Raw genomic sequence first — 27,379 nt, forward strand, 5'->3', positions numbered from 1 at the left:
AATATAAATTCGAGCATATCGCAACAATTTTGAATCGCATTTAATATTGATTTTCAGCAACGGGTGGAAGTAGAGTAAACACTACTATTTACTAATTCTACGTAAACAACACCGTAAAATTAGTTTGGGTAAACCATCATAATTTATTCAAGTTTGTACAATTAAAAAAACTGTTTTTGTTATCTTGCTTTGTATTTTTTTTTTGCATAAACTATGAGTTCTGGAAATCACATTCCAATATTTATAGAGTTGATTCCATATACTAAAATATTACAAACTTTATTCATAACAAATGGTTTCTTTCCATGAATTGCATAACGTTTGAATTAAAATCACCAAAAGAGATGCATGGTGCTACAATATACCATCAAACTTCAAATTCTTTTGCCATTTTTAATTAAAGAAATTTCGACTAGTTATTTTCAGAAAGGAGATAATTATAACTTCAATTATAACGCCTCCAGATTCATATTTACTGGTTAGTGAACATAAACCTGAAGCATAGATAATCATTTCAACCCATTTCCTTGAAAATGCATCCCATTGTTCTTCATTTTGGTAGCATATTTGAATGTAGGAGATCTGATGTTAGTAACCATCTATATTGCAATTTTTTCGAATACCTCGAATGGTACTCACGAAAGTCTTTGTTGTGTGCTTTAGACAATTCCCTAATTGGTAGTAATGCATTTCGAATTGATGTTGGACCATATACTAAATCTTTGGATGTGATGCATTATCGCCAGGTCAGTTCGCTGTCCATACTGTCCATACCATACAGCTCAAAGCTACAATACAACGCAGAAGGTTGTGAAAAAATGTTAGCAAAGCAACCAGATATACGTGAATTTACAATATAGATCACAAGGAACAGAGCCGTTCCTCGATATTTCCAAATCGTTTGACAAATTATCTCGTTTAACGATTTCAGACTCTCATTAATATGAACCTCAACAGTGATGGTACCACAAGGTCTTTCGTCATTGCTCTTTAAAATTATCAAGAGATATACACTCCACGCTATACAACTAGAAACTGGACCAAGATACTCTTTTCGAGGAATTATATTTGGAAGTCATCATGGATAACAAACTCTCATGAACTCCTCAAACGACCTACGTCAGCAGTCATACTTTTTGAAAGTTCCATTGAGGACAAGAAAATGGGGAAATGCAGAAGGCCAGAAGAACGAATAAATAATTTCAAAGCCGAAATAAGCAAAATAATACGAACAGAGGCAAATATGATAACATATTAGATATGTATAGTATATAGTAGTTATGATTACATATTATTAATAGAAGATTAGATATTGCTTGCAGAATGTTACAAACTGAAGGTTGCAAAACTAATTACTGCTGGTAGAAGACAGGCTAGTGTAATTCCACATTTTTTTTTAAGTTTAAAGTTTGACCAAACTACATGTATCACAAACATAAGAACTTTATCTGCTACCCCAAGTATTGTTGATGATACTTTGGGTGACCGACATCTTCGAAGTCGCCCGAGATTATTTCTTAGATCACAAATAATACTTGGGATATATAGGATGTGGTCATATATAGATTGACAGGATTGTACGAACAAGCCTAACATAAAGCTATTCTGCTAATTATTTAATCAAACTTGTTGTAGTTAATACAGAAAGTTAAGAAAAAAAGTTCGATGCTAAATAAGTATTTTGGACACTAAAAGTGATAAAATACTTTCCACCATTTAATATATGCAGTAGCTATTACACTTGAAATATTCAATGAGAAATAAATCATGATATGAAATATTCATCATCATATTCCATGAGTTTGTCCAATGAATTTAGCAAGAGAATCAAAAAAATGCAAACTTGCGATATAGAACTAAAATGTGAAACAAAACATGCATAAAATCCATCATGACTTACGCCGTTAAGAAAATGCCACCACGGAAAATCTTTCAAGGACTATTGAAATGAGAAATCTAAGAACCATAACCGGCTACACATTAAGAGACAGACAACAAAGCGAAGATATCAGAAATATATGTGGTATTGAGGACATTGTTATATGGGCTAGAAAGCGAGGATGACAGAACTGTTCCTGATTCTGTTCATGTTGACAGAATGGTCGAGGACTGATTGGCGAAAATTTGCGAGAGAAGAAAACCGGTCGCGTTAAAACGCTTGGAAACATCAGCGAAAAGATGGAAAATAGGTTATTAAGCTATTAAATTAAGAAGAAGAAGAAAAAAGGTAATTGAGGTAGTGCCTTGTCGCAATTGATATCGGCTTAACAAATAATTAACTTATAATGAGATGGCAAAGACAAATTTTTGACTAGTTGTTAAAGATTGCGACCTCGGCTTTATTCTTGCAACCAGTGAAAATAAAATGGCTGCCTTTGTATACAACTAATTAAAGTAAAGATGACACTATGGCTAGCGGTCGAAACTGTGTATTTGAAACCTATTACACTCATAATATCTTGAAGATCTTCAGCATTAGATACACAATTGAATGTAAAATCAAATACCTAAAAAAAATTATGTATTTCTTAACTGTATATTTGACTACCATGTTCAGGTATATTCACTGGCTCAGTATCTTATAGCAGCTGAGACTTGCGATTGATTAATATATTGTAATAAAATCCCTGTTTCCGAAGAAACAGAAAAAAGACTAATTAAATTTAAGAAATTTAGTGTTATGGATTAGGCTAAGTAGTTACGTTTTGTTATGATTTTCGTTTAGATTTAAGAAAAATTAGGGCGATGTGCAAGAAAAAGGTAATTCATTGAAGTCCATGACCTTCAAATTTGACCTTGGCTTGTCATTTACATTTTTGACAGGTATTGATTTTGGCGACTTTTCAGATGATTTTAGATTCTAAACACATGCGAGATCGATATATTGTATCGATTTAACCCATAGGCCGCAATTTCATCCATTTCAGTATCATTTTTTATATCTAAATTCCAATTTTTCATTTCCAAACTTCAACATCAAATTACGACTTTCTCGAAGGAAATTGACACCCGAAAGCGCGTTTATCTAAAAAAACGAAAAATTAGCAACAAAATTACAAAATCTTAATCAAAATTAAAGTTTATTAATAATTTCGAATATTTTCAAAATTGATAGTTATTTTCTTTTAAAAAAATCAATTATTTTGGCCAACCTGTGTAATTTATAATTCCCGCCACTTAATCAACCAATCAGAGCCCAGATTCAAACTGAGATGTAGTGAATTTGGATATCCAAGATGCCTTTGTCCAAAAAGGGTATATAAGGCCGCGCAAGTTGACACCGAAGAGAGTTCAAATTTGGCTAGAGCCAAGCGTTGTAGAAATTACGTAAAATTAATCTTAAATTTTCTAACCTAAGTCTGAAATTAGAATTTTTTTTTGACAACTCAATTTTTTTATCAAGTAAAAGTTAACAAGTGCTTCTGAATTATCTTCAAAGAAATCTAAACCATACCTGAGTTCGAGTCCAATTTCCATCCTGTTCCCGAAGGACCCGAGCACTAAATTTCCCGAGATTCCTAAATTTCTAATACCGAAGAATATCCATCCCTCAAGATCAAGGTCAGCCAGCCATTTTTAACTGACATGTCACACCTCGGGAAAGAAACAAGATAAGTAAATATATTTCTTTTTATCGGTAATCAAACGTTACTTTCTTGAACTTAATCGTATACCTGTTCCTCGTTTAAACCATTCCGTCCCTTCAGAACTTTTTAATTTTTATAACCATCGCGTTTAAAAATCAAACTTAAAAGACACTCATAAAATAAACGCGTATAAGCTTTGTCTACGACAACACTCTTCTAAACGAGTTACCTCTTTCTTGCACAGACGTATTTATTTAGGCTAGTTTTTATGTTTAGTTCGTAAATTTAAAAATGTAGTTAATAGATGTCTCTAATAGTGTTAATAGATTTAAAAATGTATTTTTGTTCGTTGCGAATCAAATAAAATATTTTTGTGTGAATTATCGTTTTGTATAATTTAATTTGTAAAAATTGGTTTGCATAAGTTTAAAAATAATACAATATATAATTTGGTTTAAAAGTTGAAACGCCCCATAACCATTATCAAGAGTTTCTACGATAATAACACAACAAACGTAAGTGTTGAGAACGAGCTGACTGACCCATTCCAGGTGAAAAAAAGGGTCAGGCAAGGGTGCGTAGACCATGAAGAAAGCCTTAGAAGACTGAAATGAAGGAATAACAATGGGTAGCGTAAAAATTAATGCTGATGATACCAACCTTAATCCGGCATCAGAAGATAAAACGACCTTATCGGGTGGGTAGAGCAATGCAGCAATGAAATCGATCTAAACGTGAACAAGAAAAAACTAAAATTATGATAATTAACCGAGCGAACCATAATAGACATGAAATAAAGAAGATGGGTAGTATCGACACAGTCAATACGTTCATCTGCTCTTTGACAATAACAATAGGCCTGGTAAGGAGCCTGGTTTTCTCTATCTTTTTTTACAGATCAGAGTGCTGATCGTTACAAACAAAGGACAAAAAAATTCGATACCCTGGAAATGTTATGCTGTCGCAGAATGCTAAGATTTCCGTGGACATAGAGGGGAAGTAATGAGTCAATACTACAACAACAAAAACCAAAAAAAAATGCGAATCGTGGTATTGTAAAAATGTTTTGGACATAGTAACTGGCAAAAGGTCGTGTGGAAGATCCGTGTGGGGACAAAGTCTAGCAGGCACACTCAAGAAGATATAAGAAAGATGTCTGAGAACAGGGATGAAAGGAGAAATACTTTAGAGAGCAACTGATGAAAGCACGATTCTTGAATACGAGATTCAGACTAAGAAGAGAGAATTTTTATCTTCATTCTCATCTCAAAAAACATATTTTTTAAATAAATACCATTTTGAAGACGATTCTTCCATATTAACTCTATCTTTAAGGCTAAAAGTCCATGAGATCCCCTGATCAATCCAAGGTGGTTTGCGGCCGAGGTTCTGCAATTAATGTTATATCAATCCAAAACTGTCACATCAGAACTGAACACATCACAGAGCCTCGGCTGTAAGCGACATCGACTTAATCAGACAATATCATTCATTCCCACAATAATCAGGTGATGCTATGGGTTTTACGATCTAAGTTTAGCCGAGGTCGCTTGCGACTAAGGCAGTACAAAGGAGACTCTGACAGCGCTGAAACAGTGATCAAGGCAGCGCTTCACAAAAGGAAACCTATTAATTTAAAATCATCTTCCAGCTATACAATAATAATAATTGGGAAAAATTCAAGAATCATCATGTGGCTTAAAAATCGACGATTTTTTTAATCAATGTGAAATGACCCAAAAACACGTTAAATATAAAAAGAAAGTGCGGAAAAGTGACTAACACGAGATTAACTTCAGTTATAAAACTTCTATTATATGATAACTAACTTCAGGTTTAAAGTGTCAACCTCAATTTTGACATATTTGTAACCTTCATTAAAAATCCTTTAAAATGAGTACAACAAGATACCTTTAATTCCAATATTACTCAAGATATAAGAACTTCCGGTTTGAAATGTCAATGTCATTTTGACATAGGTATTCTTAATTTTTATAAAATGTCTTAAAATTTGTCAGAAAAACAAAAATATAATAAAAAAAAAAATTAAGGTTGGTATTAATATTTAAAAGTTAAATTGCTATCTTCATTGTTGCTAACTTAGATTTTAATGTTTTTTATTGTAACTTTTTTGTTTTTTGAGATAAATGCGTCAAGTTTGTACTCACTTTAAAGGTTAGATTATGAAGATTACGAATATAATAATAAAATGAAAGTTGACATTGACAACTGAAAGTTTTTGTCACGACTAAACCCGAATGTTTCTAGTTCTCGTTCTAGTTTTAATTCAATAAAAATATACAACATAGTAATATCTTATGCTAACTATAACAATATGTGGCTGATAAAATTTTAATTATTGAGATGGGGCGGAAGGACTTTGGTCGATAGCACTTTTTAGACGTAATTTTAGACTTAATATAGAATGTACATTACGTTGTTGTTTATGTTATATATTGCTTCTAATTGTCTAAAATAAATCCATTGTTTCTCTCTTAAGCTAACTAGCGCTACCTCCCACTGCCACTAGAACTAACACTAGACCGAGAACTAGAAAGTTTCGGGTTTAGCCATACTATAATAATAGAGTATATAGAATATAGTATGTTCATGTCTAGTGCAATAAAAATATATAACATAGTGATATCTTATGCTAACTAGCGCTACCTACCGCTGTCGTTTGTGAAATGGATAAGATGAGAGATGTTAATCTATTTGTAGAGTCTCTGAAGTTGACCAAGGGCCGAAACTAGTTAGACTTAAATTCTATATAAAATAAAAGATATAAACTTTTAATTTTATACTAACATCTGGAAAAGTCGGTTCTTAGACGTATGATGCAAAACGGACTTGAAATCGTATAACGTGATTGGGGCTTATCTTTATCCTTTAAAACAAATAGTATTTTAGGTCTTTCGGTATTCTGCATTTTTTCTAACGATAAGATAAGTTACACCTTTACCTACCAGACAGCATGAAAGTCGCTTAGTCAAGTGATGTATAACGCGGTCCAATTATTGTTATTGTAAATGTTATCTTTAAAGCTTGCAGATCCATCTCATATTTTTCAAACACCCTATATATAGTTGAAATTTATTTGAGTAAATCTACGAAGTTGATATAATATCTAATGATTTGTTATTAAGAAATAGATAAGAATAAGGACAAAGGAGTAATCGGAAGTTTGAAAGACTGAAATAAACTTTGCAAGCTGTACAAATGGGAATCATTTTGCCGCATCGTGTACATGTATGTAAGGGTTTGGCGCAGTACGCGACGTTGACAAATCGTGTAGTGAATTCGGAATGCGTCCGCCTTGTGATTTACAACTCAACTTCCGTGTGACTCGACTTTAGACCACCTGGTTTCAAATTCTACTTTCGCGTTTCTTTTGTTTCCGCCGGCTGGGCTCTCTTTGTCTGCGGTAAATTGTTCGAAAAACACAGACAGCGATTTATCGGTCTTTGATTTTCTTGCTTTCGCAATCACGCCCAGTTCGCGGTCCTTTACCAATCAGTTTCCTTCCGTCGACGGCTTTTTGTTTACCCCGAAGAAAAATTCGTCGCTGTTTTTCTAATATAAAGGGCTCCCCGGTCGCTTAAAGTTTAAGATAAATGGTCATAAACAGTTGCGAGGGACCTCACCATCTATTACCGCCCGCCATATTTCACGTCATAGTTCAACCCCGGCGAAATTCATTAAGCAAATAGCGAAGAAACTCTCTTTTCGAGCCACCCCGCGTTACTTTGAAAAATTATTTTACCTGAACCGAAGTGGCAAAGTGTTGAATGTGTACCCATTTCTCGTTACATTAATTAACTTGTTTTTATCGCAACCCTGTCAACAGTTAATATTAATTAACATCTTTAACGTAGGTAGGTAAAGAAACCAAGGACGAAACCGCTTCGTTCTTCAGAATGATGTCATCACTGCAATTTTGGTCATTAATAACGATTGCGTAACCGTGAACAAAAACCGAAAACTAATCGGACAAACGGCGTTAATTGGAACGGAATAACACAGCAACTCGATCCACGATTTATCAAATTTTGCGAATTTATAAATTCGCTTCGATGGCGTGCAGTTCATTGCGCAAATGCAACAATATCGTATTAATAATGTATTTGTATCAATGCGGGAATATTCGTGACCGGTTAAAAATTTTTGCTCGGTCGTAAATTACATAATGGTTTAGATACTCGGACCGTCCAAATGTTCAAATCGTTCAAATTACAGCGAATGTGGTCATCAAAACCGTATTATACGCTTGTATAAACTAAAAACTTGATGATATATGATCCTATCTCTAATATTAAACGATATCACCACATATTAATGTGTTAATAAATTGTGTTTTAGATTTTATCTAGAAAATTGTGTAGTACGGAGATATGTAAACACATCAAGTATTTTGACCTAAATCTCTTTGTTAGATCTAAGATTTGGTACGAGTTCAAGACATTTTCACTTGACGCTGTAGGAAATCCTTAAAAGGATTTTGTGTTATCTGTTCGCACTCAAGCTTTTGTACTGTATCCTTTCCATATGATGCAGACTTTCATTTATAGCATCATATGAGAAAATCTTTTCTAGAAATACTCCGGATGAGAGTGAAATACGATCGAACAGGAGTCGTTTTGCATTCGTGAGTGGCTCCGGCTTCAATCCGATTGCAGTTTGGTAAATCCACCGTTAAGTCTTTAGCCGCACGTCGCATAAGCACCGCCGTCGCGTATTTTAGATTTATGACCGATGGAAATTCGAATATAAATCGACGCCACCAGATAATTTTGATGGAAGGTCGTCGGTAAATCTACGAATTCGTTTGGGATTTATTACCAATATAAATTGCTGGATGACGAAAGGATTAAAATTCGAATAATTTTTTTAAATCGTAACTTATACGACGAAGTTAGAATTTTAAAGGGTATTTTCTCACCGTTTGGCAATTTGTCACTTTCAATTTGTAAACAAAATTTTCGATCAATTTCCGGAACCAATTTTCATGCAAATTTTAAAGCGCTCCTCCTTCGGCTTTCGATAAAGTGGTAAACTAAGACTCTGCCCGGATGAGACTCAACTCGTGCCCGAAACATTTAATGAAGCAACTTTTTTAATATCCAAGGCAGAAAGGGTTATACTTTCTCGTCGTTATCGGCCGCTTTCAGAGGCGCTTTCTCTAAACAGAACTTTGACATTTAATTAGCGGGAGAAACAACCATCTTTATTTTGCTTTTTAAGATTTTATACACCAAACATCTTTTTTCGCATCATACAAACGCAAGCTGCATCTCTACAGTAACCAACGTTGTAATTATAAGCAGAACACGATCGTTCACAGGCAACGTTTGGCAGCAGTTCTTCCGTATATACACCTAAACAGCTTCGGTCGCTTTGTAAAACTGCAAGTTAATTAACGTGATGTAATTTATTTAGGAAATTAATTACGAAATTCACTTACCCAGTTGGGGTTTTATATTCTCACTTAAACAACATTTATATTCCAGCATAATTAAAAGATATAAACACGTTAAGAGTGGTTTTAAACATACGGACATTTTTATAATTAATCTGTCTTAGTGAAATTTTAATTAACATTTGAGGATATATTTAATCCTCGGTGTTTATATATGTTGTAAAGTCAAAAGGTTATAGATTACACAAGAAGTTTCGATAATGACAATTTATTTCGTTACATTTTATGAAATTAACTTGAAATAAACTTTAACAAATACGAAATTTGAATTTCTCGAATCTTATGAATAAAAGATTTACGGATTGAATGAGTTGAATGAGATAAATACCGTTGTTGGGTTCAAATTAGAATAAGCTTCACGAAAATTTACAAGAAGTGGAAAAGTTTCGATTGAGTTATGTGTTTGAATAAAAAAATTGTCAACCAAATATAATGATTGTGTAGGTGTACAATTTAAATCTTCTTTTATTGAATTTTAACGACTTGCAATTTATATAATTATATATAATTACTAAATATGTTAATAGTACCTCTCTTGAGAGATGTTTATAATGTAATATGAACATCGGTCGCAATATAGAGGAATTTTTTCGTTTAAAATTCCCAATTTTGATTTTGAATTTTAGATGTAAAGACTCTCTTGTGTTACACTTCCTTAGATTTATTTTAATTCAGGATATCAGCCAAAAAAGCTATAAATCGGGTCTCCATTTTAGAGTTGTATTATTTCAAATTCAAAGCATTTCATGAAGTAATAATGAGTAGGTATTAATTCCTAAAAATTGAGGTCTGTCAAGTAGCAATGTTTGAGGGATGTTATCTCTCATGGGTTTAGACAAAATTTATAAAATTATTGCATGATCCATAATTAATGATGTGTTACTGGCATCCACTTTCGAGTTTTGTTCCTTTCTTGATATTTAGTTTGAAAGATTCTTGAAATCCCCTTATGGAGCAGTATAGATAGAGTACAGCTTGACAAATCCATCTTGGGTGTTCACTTACACAGAATATCTCAATTCGTTCCTGAGATACGATTTTTTTAAATTTATATTTCATTTTAAACATTTTTTTAAACAATCGTAACAACGTTTTTTGTGGAAAATAAAAAACTATTTATTGTACATTAAATCTTCATCAAATTTGCTTTAAAATGATCTTTATTTCATGATGATATCTCAATTCGTTTTTGAAATACGATTTATTAAAATTTACATTTCATATCTATAACGATCAAACATGCAGAGTTGGGTTTAAAAAATCATGACAACGATGTTTAAGGAAAATAAATAATTATTTATGGCATATTAAATCTCAATTAGATTCGCTTTAAAATGATCTTTATTTCAATGCGATATCTCAATTCGTTCTTGAGATACGATTATATAAAATTTATATTTCATATTTATAACGATCAAACATGCAGAGTTGGATTTAAACAAGCGTAACAACGATATTTGTTGAAAATAAGAAACTATTTATTGTACATTAAATCTTCATCAAATTTGCTTTAAAATGATCTTTATTTCATGATGATATCTCAATTCGTTCTTGAGATACGATTTTTTAAAGTTTACATTTTATATCTATAACAATCAAACATGCAGAGTTAGATTTAAAAAATCATAACAACGATGTTTACGGAAAATAAGAAACTATTTCTGGTGCATTAAATCTTTATCAAATTTGCTTTAAAATGATCTTTATTTCATGATGATATCTCAATTCATTCTTGAGATACGATTATATAAAATTTATATTTTATATCTATAACGATCAAATATGCAGAGTTAGATTTAAACAACAGTAGCAACGATGGTTATGGAAAATAAGAAATAATCTATTGTGCATTAAATCTTTATGAAATTTGCTTTAATCTGCTTTTTATTTCATAACGATATCTCAATTAATTTTTGAGATACGTAACGAGTAATTACCCTAACATTTATCTCTAAGGTTGCAATCAAAAAATCATAACTCCCAAATTTGTGGATTCGAAAAAATGATCTTCAATATATTAAATACTAAATAAATTTACTTTAAATTGCTTTTTATTTTACGATTATATCTCAATTCATTTGTGCGATGTATAATACTTTTGTTGAGTACTGTGTACGTTCTTCGCTATGTGAAATACAACAAAGAAATGAGCTCCGCAGGTTTATATGCTGAGGAATAGATAGTTAGGATAGTTATCAACCAGAAATGTATGACATTTAACTGTTGTATCAGGTTGCAAAACGGTTTTCTGTTAAGAAGTTGTAAACTTATGTTCTACGTCTAACTTTTTTCTGAAACACTATTCAATAATAATTGAATGCCATCGAAAAATAGAATAAAACGAATATGCTTCAGCTTGAACATTCTGTTGATTAAAAAAAAATTAAAAAACGATTGTGATGTACATAGGTACTTGATAATATCACAATATTCAATTGCGTTACATTTGATAATTTCCTGACAAACATATTCCGTAATTTTGATAATTTTGTATCAAACAAAATTGCTAAATTTAATAGCAATTAGTATTTATGAAATATTTGATGAATTCCATGTGCATCGACCGTCCAGCTATAAGCAAAAAATGTATTTCGTCGAATTGTGCAGATAGGTGTAAAAAAATTTTTGTTATATCGGATTTCCGATTAAATTAGAAATCTTTTTATACCATATTCAAATAGTAGTTACATTTAATTCACAGTGAAATGTTTTTGTAAATATATTTGTTTCATTAATTAGTAATCTACAAAAAAAATCTACCATAAAAAGTAATTTACGAAATGTGATGAGCCTACCTTCGGTGAATGGGTCACGTATCATACTTTAAACAAATAAATAATCACGCATATTTTCCCAATAAATTTCAAAATAAATAATTTTAATTATTTATTATACTAAAATTTCGAGTTACACGGTAGTTTTTTAATATAAATTTACGTATAATCTTCCATTTTTATCGAAAATTATATAAATTTATTTCCATCTTATACTTATCTATTTCTGATATAGATAAGTTCCATTATAACGAATTGTATTATCTTCAAGTGTGGCTGTTTCAGTTAAAGAAATGACATCGATTTTTGATTTAATTACCAAAGAGTAATCAGAAAACTCGCCCATCCACGAGTTTTCAAACATTCATTTTCTAAACATTACATCGATTTATGTATATCTCTAATTCCTGAGATAAGAAGGATTGAAATCAGTATTTTCACGATCTACACAAAATATCTCGAAGTTATTTTTCATATAAAGTGTTTCAAATAAGATTTCTATCTCTTATAGGTCAAACGCCGTGTTTCTTTTTTGGTTGCACTTGTTTGTATTTGCTCTAGTATTCGGTTGCAAACACTTTTGTCTGGCTTGTCTCTTTTCGCCGATTGCCTCTCTACACTCTTTGTTTCTTGGTTTTCCCGTCACATCCACAATGCATCTTGCAGCCTCAATAATTGAATTTCGTATGCATGGCCATTCTTGAGATAAAATTGTTGAGTAACTTTGTAAAGAGTAAACGTTGAATACTTTTTTCTCTATATTTAAAAAAAGAAAACTTTGAACTTTAGTTAAAGATAAATTTCATTACTTAATTTTTATATTCAAAGCTTCCACGAATTTTTAAATTTTCACCTTTCTTATTATTTTTATTTTAAGCAAAAATTTTAGTTTCAACTCAATATTTTTTTTCTCCATATTTTTCAAATACTACCCAACGATTATTTTACACAACTTTAAAGAGAAAACTTTGAGCTTTAATTAAAGATAAATCTCATTTCTTAGGTTCCATGATCAAAGCTTTCACGAATTTTTAAATCTTAACCTTTTTTGACATTGTTATTTTAAACAAAAATGTATGTTTTAACTCCATATTCATTTTCTCGGTATTTTTTAAATTCAACCCAACGATTATTTCACACCATCTTAAAGAGAAATCTTTGAGCTTTAATTTAAGATAGATCTCGTTTGTTTATTTTCATAAACAAAGTTTCCACGAATCTTTAAATCTTCATCTTTTATAACATTTTTATTTTAAGCAAGAATGTTAGTATTAACTTAAAATTTTTTTTCTCCATTTTTTTGAAATCCAACTTAACGATTATTATACACCATTTTAAAGCAAGATCTTTGAGCTATAATTTAAGACAAGTCTCATTTCTTTATCTTCATAAAAAAAGCCTCCATACATTTTTAAATATTCATCTTTTTTAACAACTTTATTTTAAGTAAAAATGTTGGATTCAACTCAATACCTTTTTCTCCATATTTTTTAAATACAATCCAATGATTATTTTACACCATTTTAAAGACAAAACTTTAAGCTTTAATTAAAGATAAAACTCATTTCTTATTTTCCATAATCAAAGCTTCCATGAATTTTTGAATTTTCATCTTTGTTGAGATTGCTATTTTAAACAAAAATGTATGTTTTTTAACTCAATGTTTATTTTCTCTATATTTTTATACAACCCAACGATTATTTTAGACAGCTTTAAAGTGAAAACTTTGAGCTTTAATTAAAGAAAAATCTCATTTCTTAATTTCTATAATCAAAGTTTCCACGAATTTTTAAAATTTCGCGTTTTTTGACATTGGTATTTTAAGCAAAAATGTCCGTTTTAAGTTCATATTATTTCACACCATATTAAAGAGAAAACTTTGAGCTTTAATTAATGATAAATCTCATTTCATGGTTTCCAATACAAAGTTTCCACGAATTTTTAAATTTTCATCGTTTTTGACACATTTTAATTTTAAGCAAAAATATTAGTTTCAACTCAATATCTTATTTCTCCATATTTTTCAAATACAACCCAGCCGTTATTTTATACCATTTTAAAGAGGAAACTTTGAGCTTTAATTAAAGATAAATCTCATTTCTTAGTTTCCATAATCAAAGCTTCCACGAATTTTTAAATTTTCATCGTTTTTGACACATTTTAATTTTAAGCAAAAATGTTAGTTTCAACTCAATACTTTTTTTCTCCATATTTTTTAAATACAACCCAACGATTATTTTGCACCATTTTAAAGACAAAACTTTGAGCTTTAATTAAAGATAGAACTCATTTCTTATTTTCCATAATAAAAGCTTCCATGAATTTTTGAATTTTCATCTTTGTTGAGATTGTTATTTTGAACAAAAATGTATGTTTTAACTCAATATTCATTTTCTCTATATTTTTCAAATACAACCCAACGATTATTTTACAGAACTTTAAAGAGAAGACTTTGAGCTTTAATTAAAGATAAATCTCATTTCTTAATTTAATTAATCAAAGCTTCCACGAATTTTTAAATTTTCGTGTGTTTTGACATTGGTATTTTAAGCAAAAATGTCTGTTTTAAGTTCATATTATTTCACACCATATTAAAGAGAAAACTTTGAACTTTAATTAATGATAAATCTCATTTCATGGTTTCCAATACAAAGTTTCCACGAATTTTTAAATTTTCATCGTTTTTGACACATTTTAATTTTAAGCAAAAATGTTAGTTTCAACTCAATATCTTATTTCTCCATATTTTTCAAATACAACCCAGCCGTTATTTTATACCATTTTAAAGAGGAAACTTTGAGCTTTAATTAAAGATAAATCTCATTTCTTAGTTTCCATAATCAAAGCTTCCACGAATTTTTATATTTTCATCGTTTTTGACACATTTTAATTTTAAGCAAAAATGTTAGTTTCAACTCAATATTTTATTTCTCCATATTTTTCAAATACAACCCAGTGGTTATTTTATACCATTTTAAAGAGAAAACTTTGAGCTTTAATTAAAGATAAAGCTCATTTCTTATTTTCCATAATTAAAGCTACCATGAATTTTTGAATTTTCATCTTTGTTGAGATTGTTATTTTGAACAAAAATGTATGTTTTAACTCAATATTCATTTTCTCTATATTTTTCAAATACAACCCAACGATTATTTTACACAACTTTAAAGAGAAGACTTTGAGCTTTAATTAAAGATAAATCTCATTTCTTAATTTCATTAATCAAAGCTTCCACGAATTTTTAAATTTTCGTGTGATTTGACATTGGTATTTTAAGCAAAAATGTCTGTTTTAAGTTCATATTATTTCACACCATATTAAAGAGAAAACTTTGAACTTTAATTAATGATAAATCTCATTTCATGGTTTCCAATACAAAGTTTCCACGAATTTTTAAATTTTCATCGTTTTTGACACATTTTAATTTTAAGCAAAAATGTTAGTTTCAACTCAATATCTTATTTCTCCATATTTTTCAAATACAACCCAGCCGTTATTTTATACCATTTTAAAGAGGAAACTTTGAGCTTTAATTAAAAATAAATCTCATTTCTTAGTTTCCATAATCAAAGCTTCCACGAATTTTTAAATTTTCATCGTTTTTGACACATTTTAATTTTAAGCAAAAATGTTAGTTTCAACTCAATATTTTATTTCTCCATATTTTTCAAATACAACCCAGGGATTATTTTATACCATTTTAAAGAGGAAACTTTGAGCTTTAATTAAAGATAAAACTCATTTCTTATTTTCCATAATTAAAGCTTCCATGAATTTTTGAATTTTCATCTTTGTTGAGATTGTTATTTTAAACAAAAATGTATGTTTTAACTCAATATTCATTTTCTCTATATTTTTCAAATACAACCCAGCCGTTGTTTTATACCATTTTAAAGAGGAAACTTTGAGCTTTCATTAAAGATAAATCTCATTTCTTAGTTTCCACAATCAAAGCTTCCACGAATTTTTAAATTTTCATCGTTTTTGACACATTTTAATTTTAAGCAAAAATGTTAGTTTCAACTCAATATTTTATTTCTCCATATTTTTCAAATACAACCTAGTGGTTATTTTATACCATTTTAAAGAGAAAACTGTGAGCTTTAATTAAAGATAAAACTCATTTCTTATTTTCCATAATCAAAGCTTCCATGAATTTTTGAATTTTCATCTTTGTTGAGATTGTTATTTTGAACAAAAATGTATGGTTTAACTCAATATTCTCTTTGTCTATATTTTTCAAATACAACCCAACGATTATTTTACACAACTTTAAAGAGAAGACTTTGAGCTTTAATTAAAGATAAATCTCATTTCTTAATTTCCATAATCAAAGCATCCACGAATTTTTAAAATTTCTTTTTTTTTGGCATTGGTATTTTAAGCAAAAATATCTGTTTTAAGTTCATATTATTTCACACCATATTGAAGAGAAAACTTTGAGCTTTAATTAATGATAAATCTCATTCCTTAGTTTCCATAATCAAAGCTTCCACGAATTTTTAAATTTTCATCGTTTTTGACACATTTAAATTTTAAGCAAAAATGTTATTTTCAACTCAATATTTTATTTCTCCATATTTTTCAAATACAACCCAGTGGTTATTTTATACCATTTTAAAGAGAAAACTGTGAGCTTTAATTAAAGATAAGCTCATTTCTTATTTTCCATAATTAAAGCTTCCATGAATTTTTGAATTTTCATCTTTGTTGAGATTGTTATTTTGAACAAAAATGTATGTTTTAACTCAATATTCATTTTCTCTATATTTTGCAAATACAACCCAACGATTATTTTATACAACTTTAAAGAGAAGACTTTGAGCTTTAATTAAAGATAAATCTCATTTCTTAATTTCCATAATCAAAGCATCCACGAATTTTTAAAATTTCGTGTTTTTTGGCATTGGTATTTTAAGCAAAAATGTCTGTTTTAAGTTCATATTATTTCACACCATATTAAAGAGAAAACTTTGAGCTTTAATTAATGATAAATCTCATTTCATAGTTTCCATAATCAAAGCTTCCACGAATTTTTAAATTTTCATCGTTTTTGACACATTTTAATTTTAAGCAAAAATGTTAGTTTCAACTCAATATTTTATTTCTCCATATTTTTCAAATACACCCAGTGGTTATTTTATACCATTTTAAAGAGAAAACTTTGAGCTTTAATTAAAGATAAAGCTCATTTCTTATTTTCCATAATTAAAGCTTCCATGAATTTTTGAATTTTCATCTTTGTTGAGATTGTTATTTTAAACAAAAATGTATGTTTTAACTCAATATTCATTTTCTCTATATTTTTCAAATACAACCCAACGATTATTTTACACAACTTTAAAGAGAAGACTTTGAACTTTAATTAAAGATAAATCTCATTTCTTAATTTCCATAATCAAAGCATCCACGAATTTTTAAAATTTCGTGTTTTTTGGCAATGGTATTTTAAGCAAAAATGTTTGTGTTAAGTTCATATTATTTCACACCATATTAAAGAGAAAACTTTGAGCTTTAATTAATGATAAATCTCATTTCATAGTTTCCATAATCAAAGCTTCCACGAATTTTTAAATTTTCATCTTTTTTGACACATTTTAATTTTAAGCAAAAATGTTAATTCCTACTCAATATTTTATTTCTCCATATTTTTCAAATACAACCCAACGGTTATTTTATACCACTTTAAAGAGAAAACTTTGAGCTTTAATTAAACATAACTCTCATTTCTTAGTTTCCATAATGAAAGCTTCCACGAATTTTTAAATTTTCATCTTTTTTGACAAATTTTAATTTTAAGCAAAAATCTTATTTTCAACTTAAAATTTTTTTTCTCCATATTTTTCAAATCCAACCTAACGATTATTTTACACCATTTTAAAGCAAAATCTTTGAGCTTTAACTTAAGACAAATCTCATTTCTTTATTTTCATAAATAAAGCCTCCACAAAATTTTAAATGTTCATCTTGTTTAACAATTCTATTTTGTATATACACTTTAGTCTTAATTCAGTATTTTTCAAAGCTAACCCAACGATTATTATATATCATAGTAAAGTGAAAACTTTGAACTTTAAGCTTACACGAAATCTGGGGCAAAATGACCGGGAGGGACGCACTTAGAATGTACACCTAGAATCTTCTTGATAATCGTAAACAAACGTATGCCCTATTTCAACGCTTAAATTGAGATTTAGTTATGTTAGACATTTAATCCAATATCAATTCCTAAATAGACAGTTCTTAGTCCTTCAACACAATATCAACACTCAAATGGACATTGTGTAGCACCATTGTAACGATGCAGATCTATATTGATGAGAAGTAACATGAAAATACCAGCTTAAACCTCATTTCTTAGGAATAAGAGGTCAATTGGAAATTTTTAAACGAAATGGGCGGTTTAACATTGTGTTTGTGGTAATTCTTTCTTAGTTGTATGCTCGTTTCTCTTCATTCTATTTCCATTTTCGCACTGACGTCAGCTTGTAAGCACGACTTGTTAGTCTGAATTCATATCGAAAATTGTGCGTACATTTTTTTTTGAAAATTTATTATGTATCATCGTTAGTAAAAGCTCGAACCGTTCCCATACGTTAGTTTAAAATGGGTTTTTAATGAGTCTAACGTTTCAATTTTTTTTATTTGACCACAGCACAGAAACAATGTTTTGTTAAGGGTTTCTAGCTGAAAAATAATGCCTCTTAATGATAGGCTCAAATTTTCAATTTGACAGGTGCAAGTTTGTTCGGAAAACGAGCCAAAGTAGGTTAATTCCGAAATCGATTGCGGACAAAATTAGTGTCCCACATCTGAAAGTCGTTAGGGCAGCACGTGAGAGACGCCCGTGGTCTAAGTTAATGCCATCGTTTTAATAATTCAAGCGACGACGTTAAGAAGATAAAATCCAATTTAGGCGATGCGGTCGGTAATTTGTACCCACGGTCTGGCTGAATTCCAATTGTATTGGAAAATTGACTACCTAGAAATTTATCCTTCGCTTACTCTTAATCGGCCTATACAAATTTAGGTTTCCATCATACGTTTGATTTAATTCCAACTTTTATACAAATCGATTTTAAATTTAAAATATAAACTCCGTATACACGGAACGGTTTGATAGTTCCGCCCATCTACTATATCATCCGCAGCGTTCCGATATCAATAAATTTGTCGAGATAAAAGGCTCGAGGTACTGTGGGAGCTTTGAAAAAAAATGGGTCGAAGGGAGAAAAGGGTAGGAAGGGTCGCTGGGTGGAAAAACACTGCCTCGGGCAATAAAACACAATCGATTGGGCACATCATACGGTTTATTATGACCGGAAAATTACGGATTTTCTTTCACCCTTCTTTCATAAGGGTGCCAAGAAAAATGTTATTTTAGACTAGGGAGACTTACTCTTGCGGTATTTTATAGATCTTTTTTACGTATAAAGGGGGTTCGATTCGAAAATGATCTCTCACTCACCAACATTCTTTATGAATATAATGGTTTTTTCCCTTTTTGTCCAAATCCACCCCCAAACAATACGTAATTTATTATCTTCCAACCGTTTCGTTAGTTTCTCGTCAACAAAACAGGAAATTATAACTGCCAATACCTCTCTCACGTTCCACCTACGAGTCCTATGACAATCTATAATAAATCGCATCCGTTATTTATGAGAAAACGTGACGTAGAGGTACAGAGAGAATTTGTTAAGCCCGTTACGTCCTGTTTTCTGACGGATAGTGTGTTTGTTTCGTCAGATTTTTTTTTTTTTCTTTCGTATAGTCGATTTATGTTTTGTAGGATACACACGCACGATCACTTCCCGTATGGTAGCAGTTGATCTACCCCGGAAATTGAGCGTGGAAAACTCTTTTTTCTTTCTTTTTTCTTCCCCCCCTTGCTTTTTCGTCAACACAAAAGAAACTTATCTATTAACTATCACCTTCTTAATCATAATAATATTCATGAAACATAAAAAGTTGAGTAACTAGATGTTATAACTTGAAACTCTAATTATAAACCGCGTGAAATTATGATTCATAAAGTTATAGAACTTCTTTTATGGGAATGTTAATCTTGAAGATATATACAGTAAAACCTCGATATAACGGACATCGTAAAAACGGAGTTGTTAAATACTATGTATAAATTAACAGCGCCAGTGCTAATTTTAATTGTTAAGACGGTCTGAAGACGCATGGTTAAACCCAACACTTTCTAGTTCTAGGTCTAGTGTTAGTTCTAGTTTTAGTTCAATAGCTTTACTTAAATTTTTGCAAATTCGAGCTAAGTAAAGGTTTTGGCCAATTTAATCTGATGTGCTTCGTATTCTTTATCACCTATACTACGAAATAAAGGAGAGAAAATGATTCTTGTCATCTTTTATTTTTCTGGAAAATCACTTCTTTTGGATTTTCTTGCAAATTTAGAGGTTGAGCAGAATTTCTGACCAACTGTATCGTATTCCACATCATTTATATCATCGAACAGAAAAAAAATTGTTCTTGTTATTTTGTATTTATCTAGAAACAAGGCCTTTTTTATATTTATACAAATTTTTATTTGAGCAGAATTTCTGCTCAATTTAGTTTCACTTGCATCGTAATCTTCATCATCTTAAAACAGCAAATATGAACAAAAAATTAAACAAAAACTAATAGTAGCACTATCACTAAAGACTTCCGGGTTAAGCCGTGCGTCTTTTGAAATAGTGTTTGACATTTCAGATGCCAAGTGACAAAATCGGCAAAAATTGTGACAATAAATACATAAAATGATCTCAAATTAGTGTCTAATTGTCAACTAAATTGTTTTTGTCAAATCTGGGTAGAGAAGATTTCTCCATGTTCTCAGCCGTCTTCTCTATTCATTTTATTCCCATGTCGATGAATCTCTATCGCCACTCTCATCATTCTTTAGAAGTAATGTCCGGTTCTTGCTAGCACTTTAGTTTTGTCGAACTCCATGGTGTGTCTTTGTGGCAATGCTTCGCGACTGAAGATTGTTGGATTTTATACAATCGGACGTCCCTCTCGTGTTCCTTGATGTGGCATTCGATGTTACGTCCAGTTTGGCAACTGCACGATAGCAGATAGACTCCAAAGGTAGGAGGTCCAAATAGTACCACGATATCAGTCTTTTTCAGACACCTCACAATTTGCCCCGTCACACCAGAAACATAAGGAAGGCAGAAAAAACTGGCTGGTGTAGTACTTACCAAGTCTCCCCTCTGTTTGCGTGGTTTGGTGGCTCTTTGGATATCCTCATTGTATAGCCGTTCTTCTGCAGTACATCTTTTAGGAAATACTCTTATTTCTTTAGGTTTTCATTATCACATATCCTCTCTGCTCGCTGGAATAAGACTTGAATCACGGATCTCTTGTGTTGTGGATGATAATGGGATGAAGTCTGCAGGTATCTATTCGTATGTGTCGTCTTTCGTTCCATTCCCCTATCTGTCTTCCTAGTGAAAAACACATCCAAGAATGGGAACTGTTTTACAACTCCCGTTTCTATGGTAAATTTTATCAAAGGGTGCTGTGAGTTTAGGTGGTCTAGAAACTCCTGGAGTCGCTCTTTTCCTGGTTGCCAGATCACGAAAGTGTCATCGACTTAACGGAGCCATAGCTGCGGTTTCCACGGACTCTTCTTTAACGCTTCCTCTTCAAACATCTCCATGTAAAAATTTTCGATAACAGGTTGCAGAGGTGATCTCATGGCTGCTCCTTCGCATTGCTTGTAGAATTCTCCTTTCCAGCTAACATATGTCGATGATAGGCAGTACTATACTAGTCCTGGGACATCCTTCGGCAAAACCCCGGGATGAATTTTTGGCGTAGACCATCCACGCCATCTTTGACTGGTATTGTGGTGCATAGATTTTCCACGTCGATGTGTGGAATCTCTGACATATGATTCTGTTTTACATGTAAAAGGAGAGGTATAGAAGGAAGAATTTATGGAACTGCCAATAGGGCGTAGTGGGACATCTGGTTTATGGATTTTGGGTAATCCATATATCCTTGGAGGTACTGGGGCCTGTACAAATAAGCTTCTCTGTTGTTCTGCTGGGATTCCTGTAGATTTTAACAATTCTTTTATCATCCTTATTATCTTCTCGGTTCGGTCATTTTTAATTTTCTTATAGGTGGCTGGGTCCAAAAGGCTCATCATCTTGTCGTCGTATTCTTTTCTGTCTATAACTACGGTCGCATTCCCTTTATTTTAGGACGATGATGTCTATTTTTTCCCTTATCGTTCGCAGTGCCCTTCTTTTATTTATTGTTATGTTTGATTTTGGTGGTTTTGCTGTTTTCAGCACTCTCGGTACGTCTTGTCGAATTTCTTCTGCTTTCACTGCAGGTATTTTGCGAATAGCCGATTCCACGTCACAGATAAGGCTGCAAGCAGCAGGTAGTCTTTTGTAAGCAGTATCTCGACGTCAATTAGCACTATCTATCTTTTAGTAGCAGTACGTACTCTTCTATCTGCAGTATTTAGTTTTTTTTTGCAAACTGTACGATGTCTTTTGCTAGTACCATGATGTTTTCTGCATGCTGCAGGTAGTCTTCTACAAGCAGCATCTAGACATCTATTAGCACTATCTAAACTTCTGATCTTCCATCAGCAGAGTTTAGTCTTCTTTCTTAATTATTCATGATCTATGTCGAGAGTGGAGCTCCAGCTTTTATACCATCATATTGGAGGTCTTGCGGTGTGCTCTTGGGAGTTCATTTTAACGATCCTGGATAATCTTGAGGTTACCCTGATATGTTTCGTTGTTTTGTAGAATCTTGATATGTTTAACATTGTCTCTTGATTTCCCCCTTCAACCCAACCCATCTTACAATGTCATCCTGGATATCGCATACCCCTTTGATATCTTCTCTTCTTTTATGGTGTAACAAGGTGTATCCTGTTAATGATCGTAGCGTCTTAATTTCCGCTGTTCCACTTGTCTCTATAGAGAATTGTTTCTTTGTGTGTTTATGGTAAATTAGACATTATGATTAACATTCCTTTTGACGATTCCGTTTTGAGGAATCTTGTATACTAGTTATAACACATAGATTACATGGAATTGCAAAGGTAAAACATAACTAAAATACCTAAAGTTTTTTTAATACGGTATTTATGCGGTATTGAAAAAACATCAATGTATTTCAACATCAGCAGAGACTATATTTGTAGACATAATTGAGTTTAACGGTGTAATTCTGAGCCTATCATTTTCTATGACATCCAAGTTTCTAGTAACCGAGCTAATAATAGTATATTGTAAATTTAGGTATGTAATTAGTAGTGTATCTAAACTTCTATTAGCAGAATGTAGTTTTCCATTGGTAACTTCCAGTCTTTTGCAAATAGCATCTATTCATCTGCAGTTGTTCTAGTATTTTTTTAGAACTATCTTCTATAAGGAGTGTCATTTATTAACAGTATCTTGTCTTATTCAAACGGCATCTAGATTTCTATAAGGAGGATCTAGTCTTCCGATGACAGTATGCAATTCTAGACTTCTATTGGCATTATACTAGATAGTGCTGTCTAGTCTTTGACAAACAGTATTTAGTCATATACAAGCAGATCTAGTATTCTTTTAGCACTGTCTAGATTTCCATTACCAGTGTCTTCCATCAGCATTGTCTAATCTACTATTAGCAGTGTATAGTCTTCATCTAGCAGTGCCCAGTCTTCCATTCGCAGCATATAGTCTTCTGAAAGCATTATTTAGTCATCTGTAGCAGTTCAAGTTTTCTCTTAAGACAATCTTGTCTTTCAGTAACAGTCTTATTCAAGCAGTATCTAGACTTCTATAAGGTGGATCCAGTCTTTCATAGACAATTTTTAATCGCCCGTTAGCAATTATTTTTGTATATCTGTCTATATGGTCTTCTAGTAATATCTAGAAGAGATGCTGCTAGCCTACCTTTGTTATAATGTCTTATGCATTCATTTTTCCCATAAAGATGGTATGAGAATAAACGTATTGAAACACATACATTACGTCGAAGCTAGTAAAAACATACTTAAATGTAATAGCAATATTTAATTTTCGTTGGGAAAAATTGTACTTCAATCTTATGGTATTTTATTTAATTTATATGATAGTAATAAATTCCGAAACATTTTGAAAATTTGAAGTATTTAGTTGTAGCGATGTTTAGTCTTCTCTGGCAACCTTCTTTGGGGCGGCTGCATAATTTAAGCCTTTGGCCAGTACTGTAGTTTCCTCCTTTGTTAATTGGACGCTTGATCGGTTGATGATGACCGTTTCGATTGGAAAATCGTCTTCTTGTGGGTGCGGCGGTCCAATGATTCAAACTTCTTAATCTACTTTTCCCGAATTCTTTGGAATTCACGTTCAGCCTTCTCCATGGTTATGCTGTCTATTTTGTCCCAGTCTTCTCTTACCATAGAATTAGAAAGTAAGAGGTGGAGTCGTAGTAACCTCTCCCTTATTTCCTGTAGATCTTTAAAGGTTATGTGACTTCTTCCTTGTATTAGCGCCTGTTGTGTCTTAATCAAGATCCTACGTGCCGCAGTGGTATTTCCTTTGAAAACCAGTTTTCCTTGAAATTTAGAAAATTTCGAAATGAACAGAATTTCTGATTAATTTAATTTAAATTGCATAATATTTCTCATCATTTATAGATACCAATACAGAAAGAACATTATTTCTGCCACTGTTTATTTCTTAATTCTAGTCGAATTCTGGTTAAGCAGAATTTCCAATCAACTTAGTTTGAAGTATGCCTCATCGTCTATATTAATCCGTAATATCAAGGTTTGACTTTATTTGGTGTTTTAGAATTTGTTTTTGTCTAGATTATAAATGTTAACTTAACGAGTTGTTAAAGTAACTTGCAATCAAATTTTTTTCGTCGAGAGTTTTTCGTTGCGAAACTTTAATAATCTTGTTTCCCGACCGAATCCTCCGCCCGGTCCTAAGCCCCTTTTGGAAACTTAAACGGTCTTACCCCTCATTACAATTCAAAGTTTATTCCAAAGTCTATCAAAGAAAACCGCGCGACGAAAAAATTTTAATACCTCGACCGACCACGTTTTAGGATTCGGTTAAAGGCCGTGACTTCTTAAGTAAAGTTCACGGAGAGTCTACAGAGCGTTTTTTTCTCCGCCGAATTGAGAGGGGTTGAATTGAAATTCCGGACCAACACCCCACCTAACAAACCGCCGGAAGGACACGAAAAAATGGCGCAACTTCCGGAATTAATCTTTGCCTTTCAAGCGACCACAGTTGTAAGAAATGACGCTGTTCTCTTCGTTCGTTGCTCACAGCCTAAGGGTAAAGTAATCGCTTTTACGGTTTCCTAAGAGGATTTCAACTCAAGTTTGAGTTACAGTAACGTCAAGTTTTAGAGATAAGTTGTTATAGAAAATTGAAATCAAAACAAATTCAAATACAACACCGGCTCCTCCACCAATTATGTAAATCGAATAAAATAAAATAAGTAACGCTCAATTTAAACTAAGGTTCTAATAAAACGTAGGATTAGTTTCAAAGAATTTATGGTGGTTTGGTGAGGGTGAATGCAAGAACACCACCGAGGGAATTGGATTTCCGGGAATCTTAAAATTACCTCCCTGCTGAAAAACACCGTTTCCCCTTTCTCCTTCCGGCGTTAAAATTTTTACTCGTTTGCCACCCTTTGGTTAATAACAAATCGCGTTACGACCTGGTGTTATTTCCCGGAAGGAATTAGATTAGGTTTTCCGCAGATGTACACACACCCGACAACCCTGACGACTTGATTCGATTACAAATTTCATTCATCTACGCGAAGATCTAGAGAATTGCATTATACAACCTTCCTTTAGTCTCGAGCCACAAATTATTTCAAAAACTACTACCCCTTTTCCGCGATTTCCGTTAATATTAAGGCGGTAAATTTCCTTTCTCGCATCACTTCCGCTACAACGCAATTAGCAACATTAATTCTCGTTTGACGCGAGACGGTTCGAACCGGTCTAATGTGAAGGAGGGTAAATAGAATCTCCCCTACCGTTTCATTCCGCCTACACCGCGTCACCCTTTTCGCCAAACATTTCCCTTAATGTGCTTTAATAGAATTCTACCCTCCTCGTCGTTGCCGCGAAATCCTGCATTAAATAATCAGGAACAATTACGAAGAGCCGGGCTAACCCGATTTTACGTTACAGAAACCGTCTCTGCTCTCTCACATTATTTATTAAGTGGGTCAATAGTGTGCTTTGCTACATAATTTTAACTAAATGGAAACAATGTAAATCATTTTGTATTTAAAAGTTAAATTAGTTAAGGTGTACTTTATTAAAAAGAATTCTTTAATAAACGTTACGATTTGTATTTTATTTTTGCGTTTCAGAACCGGATACGGAAATTATTGGTGGTCCAGAGTTATTTATCGATCGTGGTAGTACCATCAACTTAACTTGTGTTGTTAGACACAGTCCCGAACCGCCGGCCTACATCTTTTGGAACCACAATGAAGCGGTAAGCGTATTTATTATTTTAACAATGCAATCACTTAAAAGTTACTGATTTAAACTTAATTAATATGAATCAGTTATCGGAACTATTAATTTATTAAATTATTATTAATATTAATGATATTAAAATAGGTCGAAATAGAATAATAAATTATAATATATAATTATATATCGAATGATAATAAAGCGGATTTTCATTTCGGACACATCAAGAAGATCATTGGTGTACACAGTAAACATCAACGGAGCCGAGATTGGTTCTTGTAGAACGCCGCAGTGAATATTTATAACTTTGGAGCATTACATCACGCATCGACCCCACAATATAAGTCGTGAACAACTTAATTACCCCTTCTCCATCGCAAAATGATAAGTTTGGGATTAAAATGTCATGGTATAGGAAGAGCTATGTATTAGACTCACATCCATACTTTCCTGAACAACGTTAAAGTACTTAATGTTATTTTAGGTCTCGAACCCTGGACTTCCAGATATTATATATCCTCTTCTTCTTCTTTGCCTCTCTCTTTCTAGGTCATTAGGTTTGTTGTTCTTCTGAAATATCTCCTAGGAGGTTAACTGCCAGCTGTCTCTGCATCTCTTTGGTGGCCTTCCTATTATTCTGGTTCGAGCAGGTCACTTGTAAGAACAATTTTCGAGAGTCTCTTATCTGACATTTTAGAGACCTGATTATACCAAAATGCGCTGTCTTCCCCATCTCAACATGTTCTGAATGTTTCCCGAGATTGTCCTCATGATCTTCATTTCTGCTACTCTTAACATGCTCATAGTTTTGTTTGTGTTTCTGCGTATTTCCATGCCGGAAGTCATTATTTGTTCGACCAAACAGTTTCCGTTGGGTACCTTTGGCTACGGTATGTTGATCTAACTTCTCATACCCTCCATCTGATCACGAGTGCTTGAAATATACACACCCAAGAAGTTTATATTTTGTTGGATCATTTGCTACCACTATAAATTTAGTTTTTAAAGTATAGACAACCATGTCTTTACAGGTCATCCTCTGAGTTGCCGATAATTGCAGCTTCATCATACATAT

General features: G+C 32.0%; 2 protein-coding genes across 4 annotated transcripts in view; one reads left to right on the forward strand and one right to left on the reverse strand.

Moving 5' to 3' along the window:
• LOC111421469 (uncharacterized) overlaps positions 1 to 3,492 on the reverse strand; it is a 39,741-nt gene extending 36,249 nt beyond the window's left edge. For both annotated transcript variants that reach the window (XR_011642338.1, XM_071201246.1), the window contains exon 1: positions 3,455 to 3,492. Coding sequence is in view for 1 of the 2 variants with exons in the window: in XM_071201246.1 (XP_071057347.1) it covers positions 3,455 to 3,477 (23 nt within the window). In the remaining variant the exon portion in view is untranslated. The remainder of the gene's footprint in view (positions 1 to 3,454) is intronic.
• Positions 1 to 27,379, forward strand: part of LOC111421457 (zwei Ig domain protein zig-8-like) — a 193,819-nt gene that overhangs the window by 145,636 nt on the left and 20,804 nt on the right. For both annotated transcript variants that reach the window (XM_023054620.2, XM_023054628.2), the window contains exon 4: positions 26,196 to 26,323. In XM_023054620.2, coding sequence (XP_022910388.1) covers positions 26,196 to 26,323 — 128 coding nt within the window. The remainder of the gene's footprint in view (positions 1 to 26,195; positions 26,324 to 27,379) is intronic.

The sequence above is a fragment of the Onthophagus taurus genome, chromosome 1, assembly GCF_036711975.1.
Source record: "Onthophagus taurus isolate NC chromosome 1, IU_Otau_3.0, whole genome shotgun sequence".
In the NCBI taxonomy this organism is placed as follows: Eukaryota; Metazoa; Arthropoda; class Insecta; order Coleoptera; family Scarabaeidae; genus Onthophagus; species Onthophagus taurus.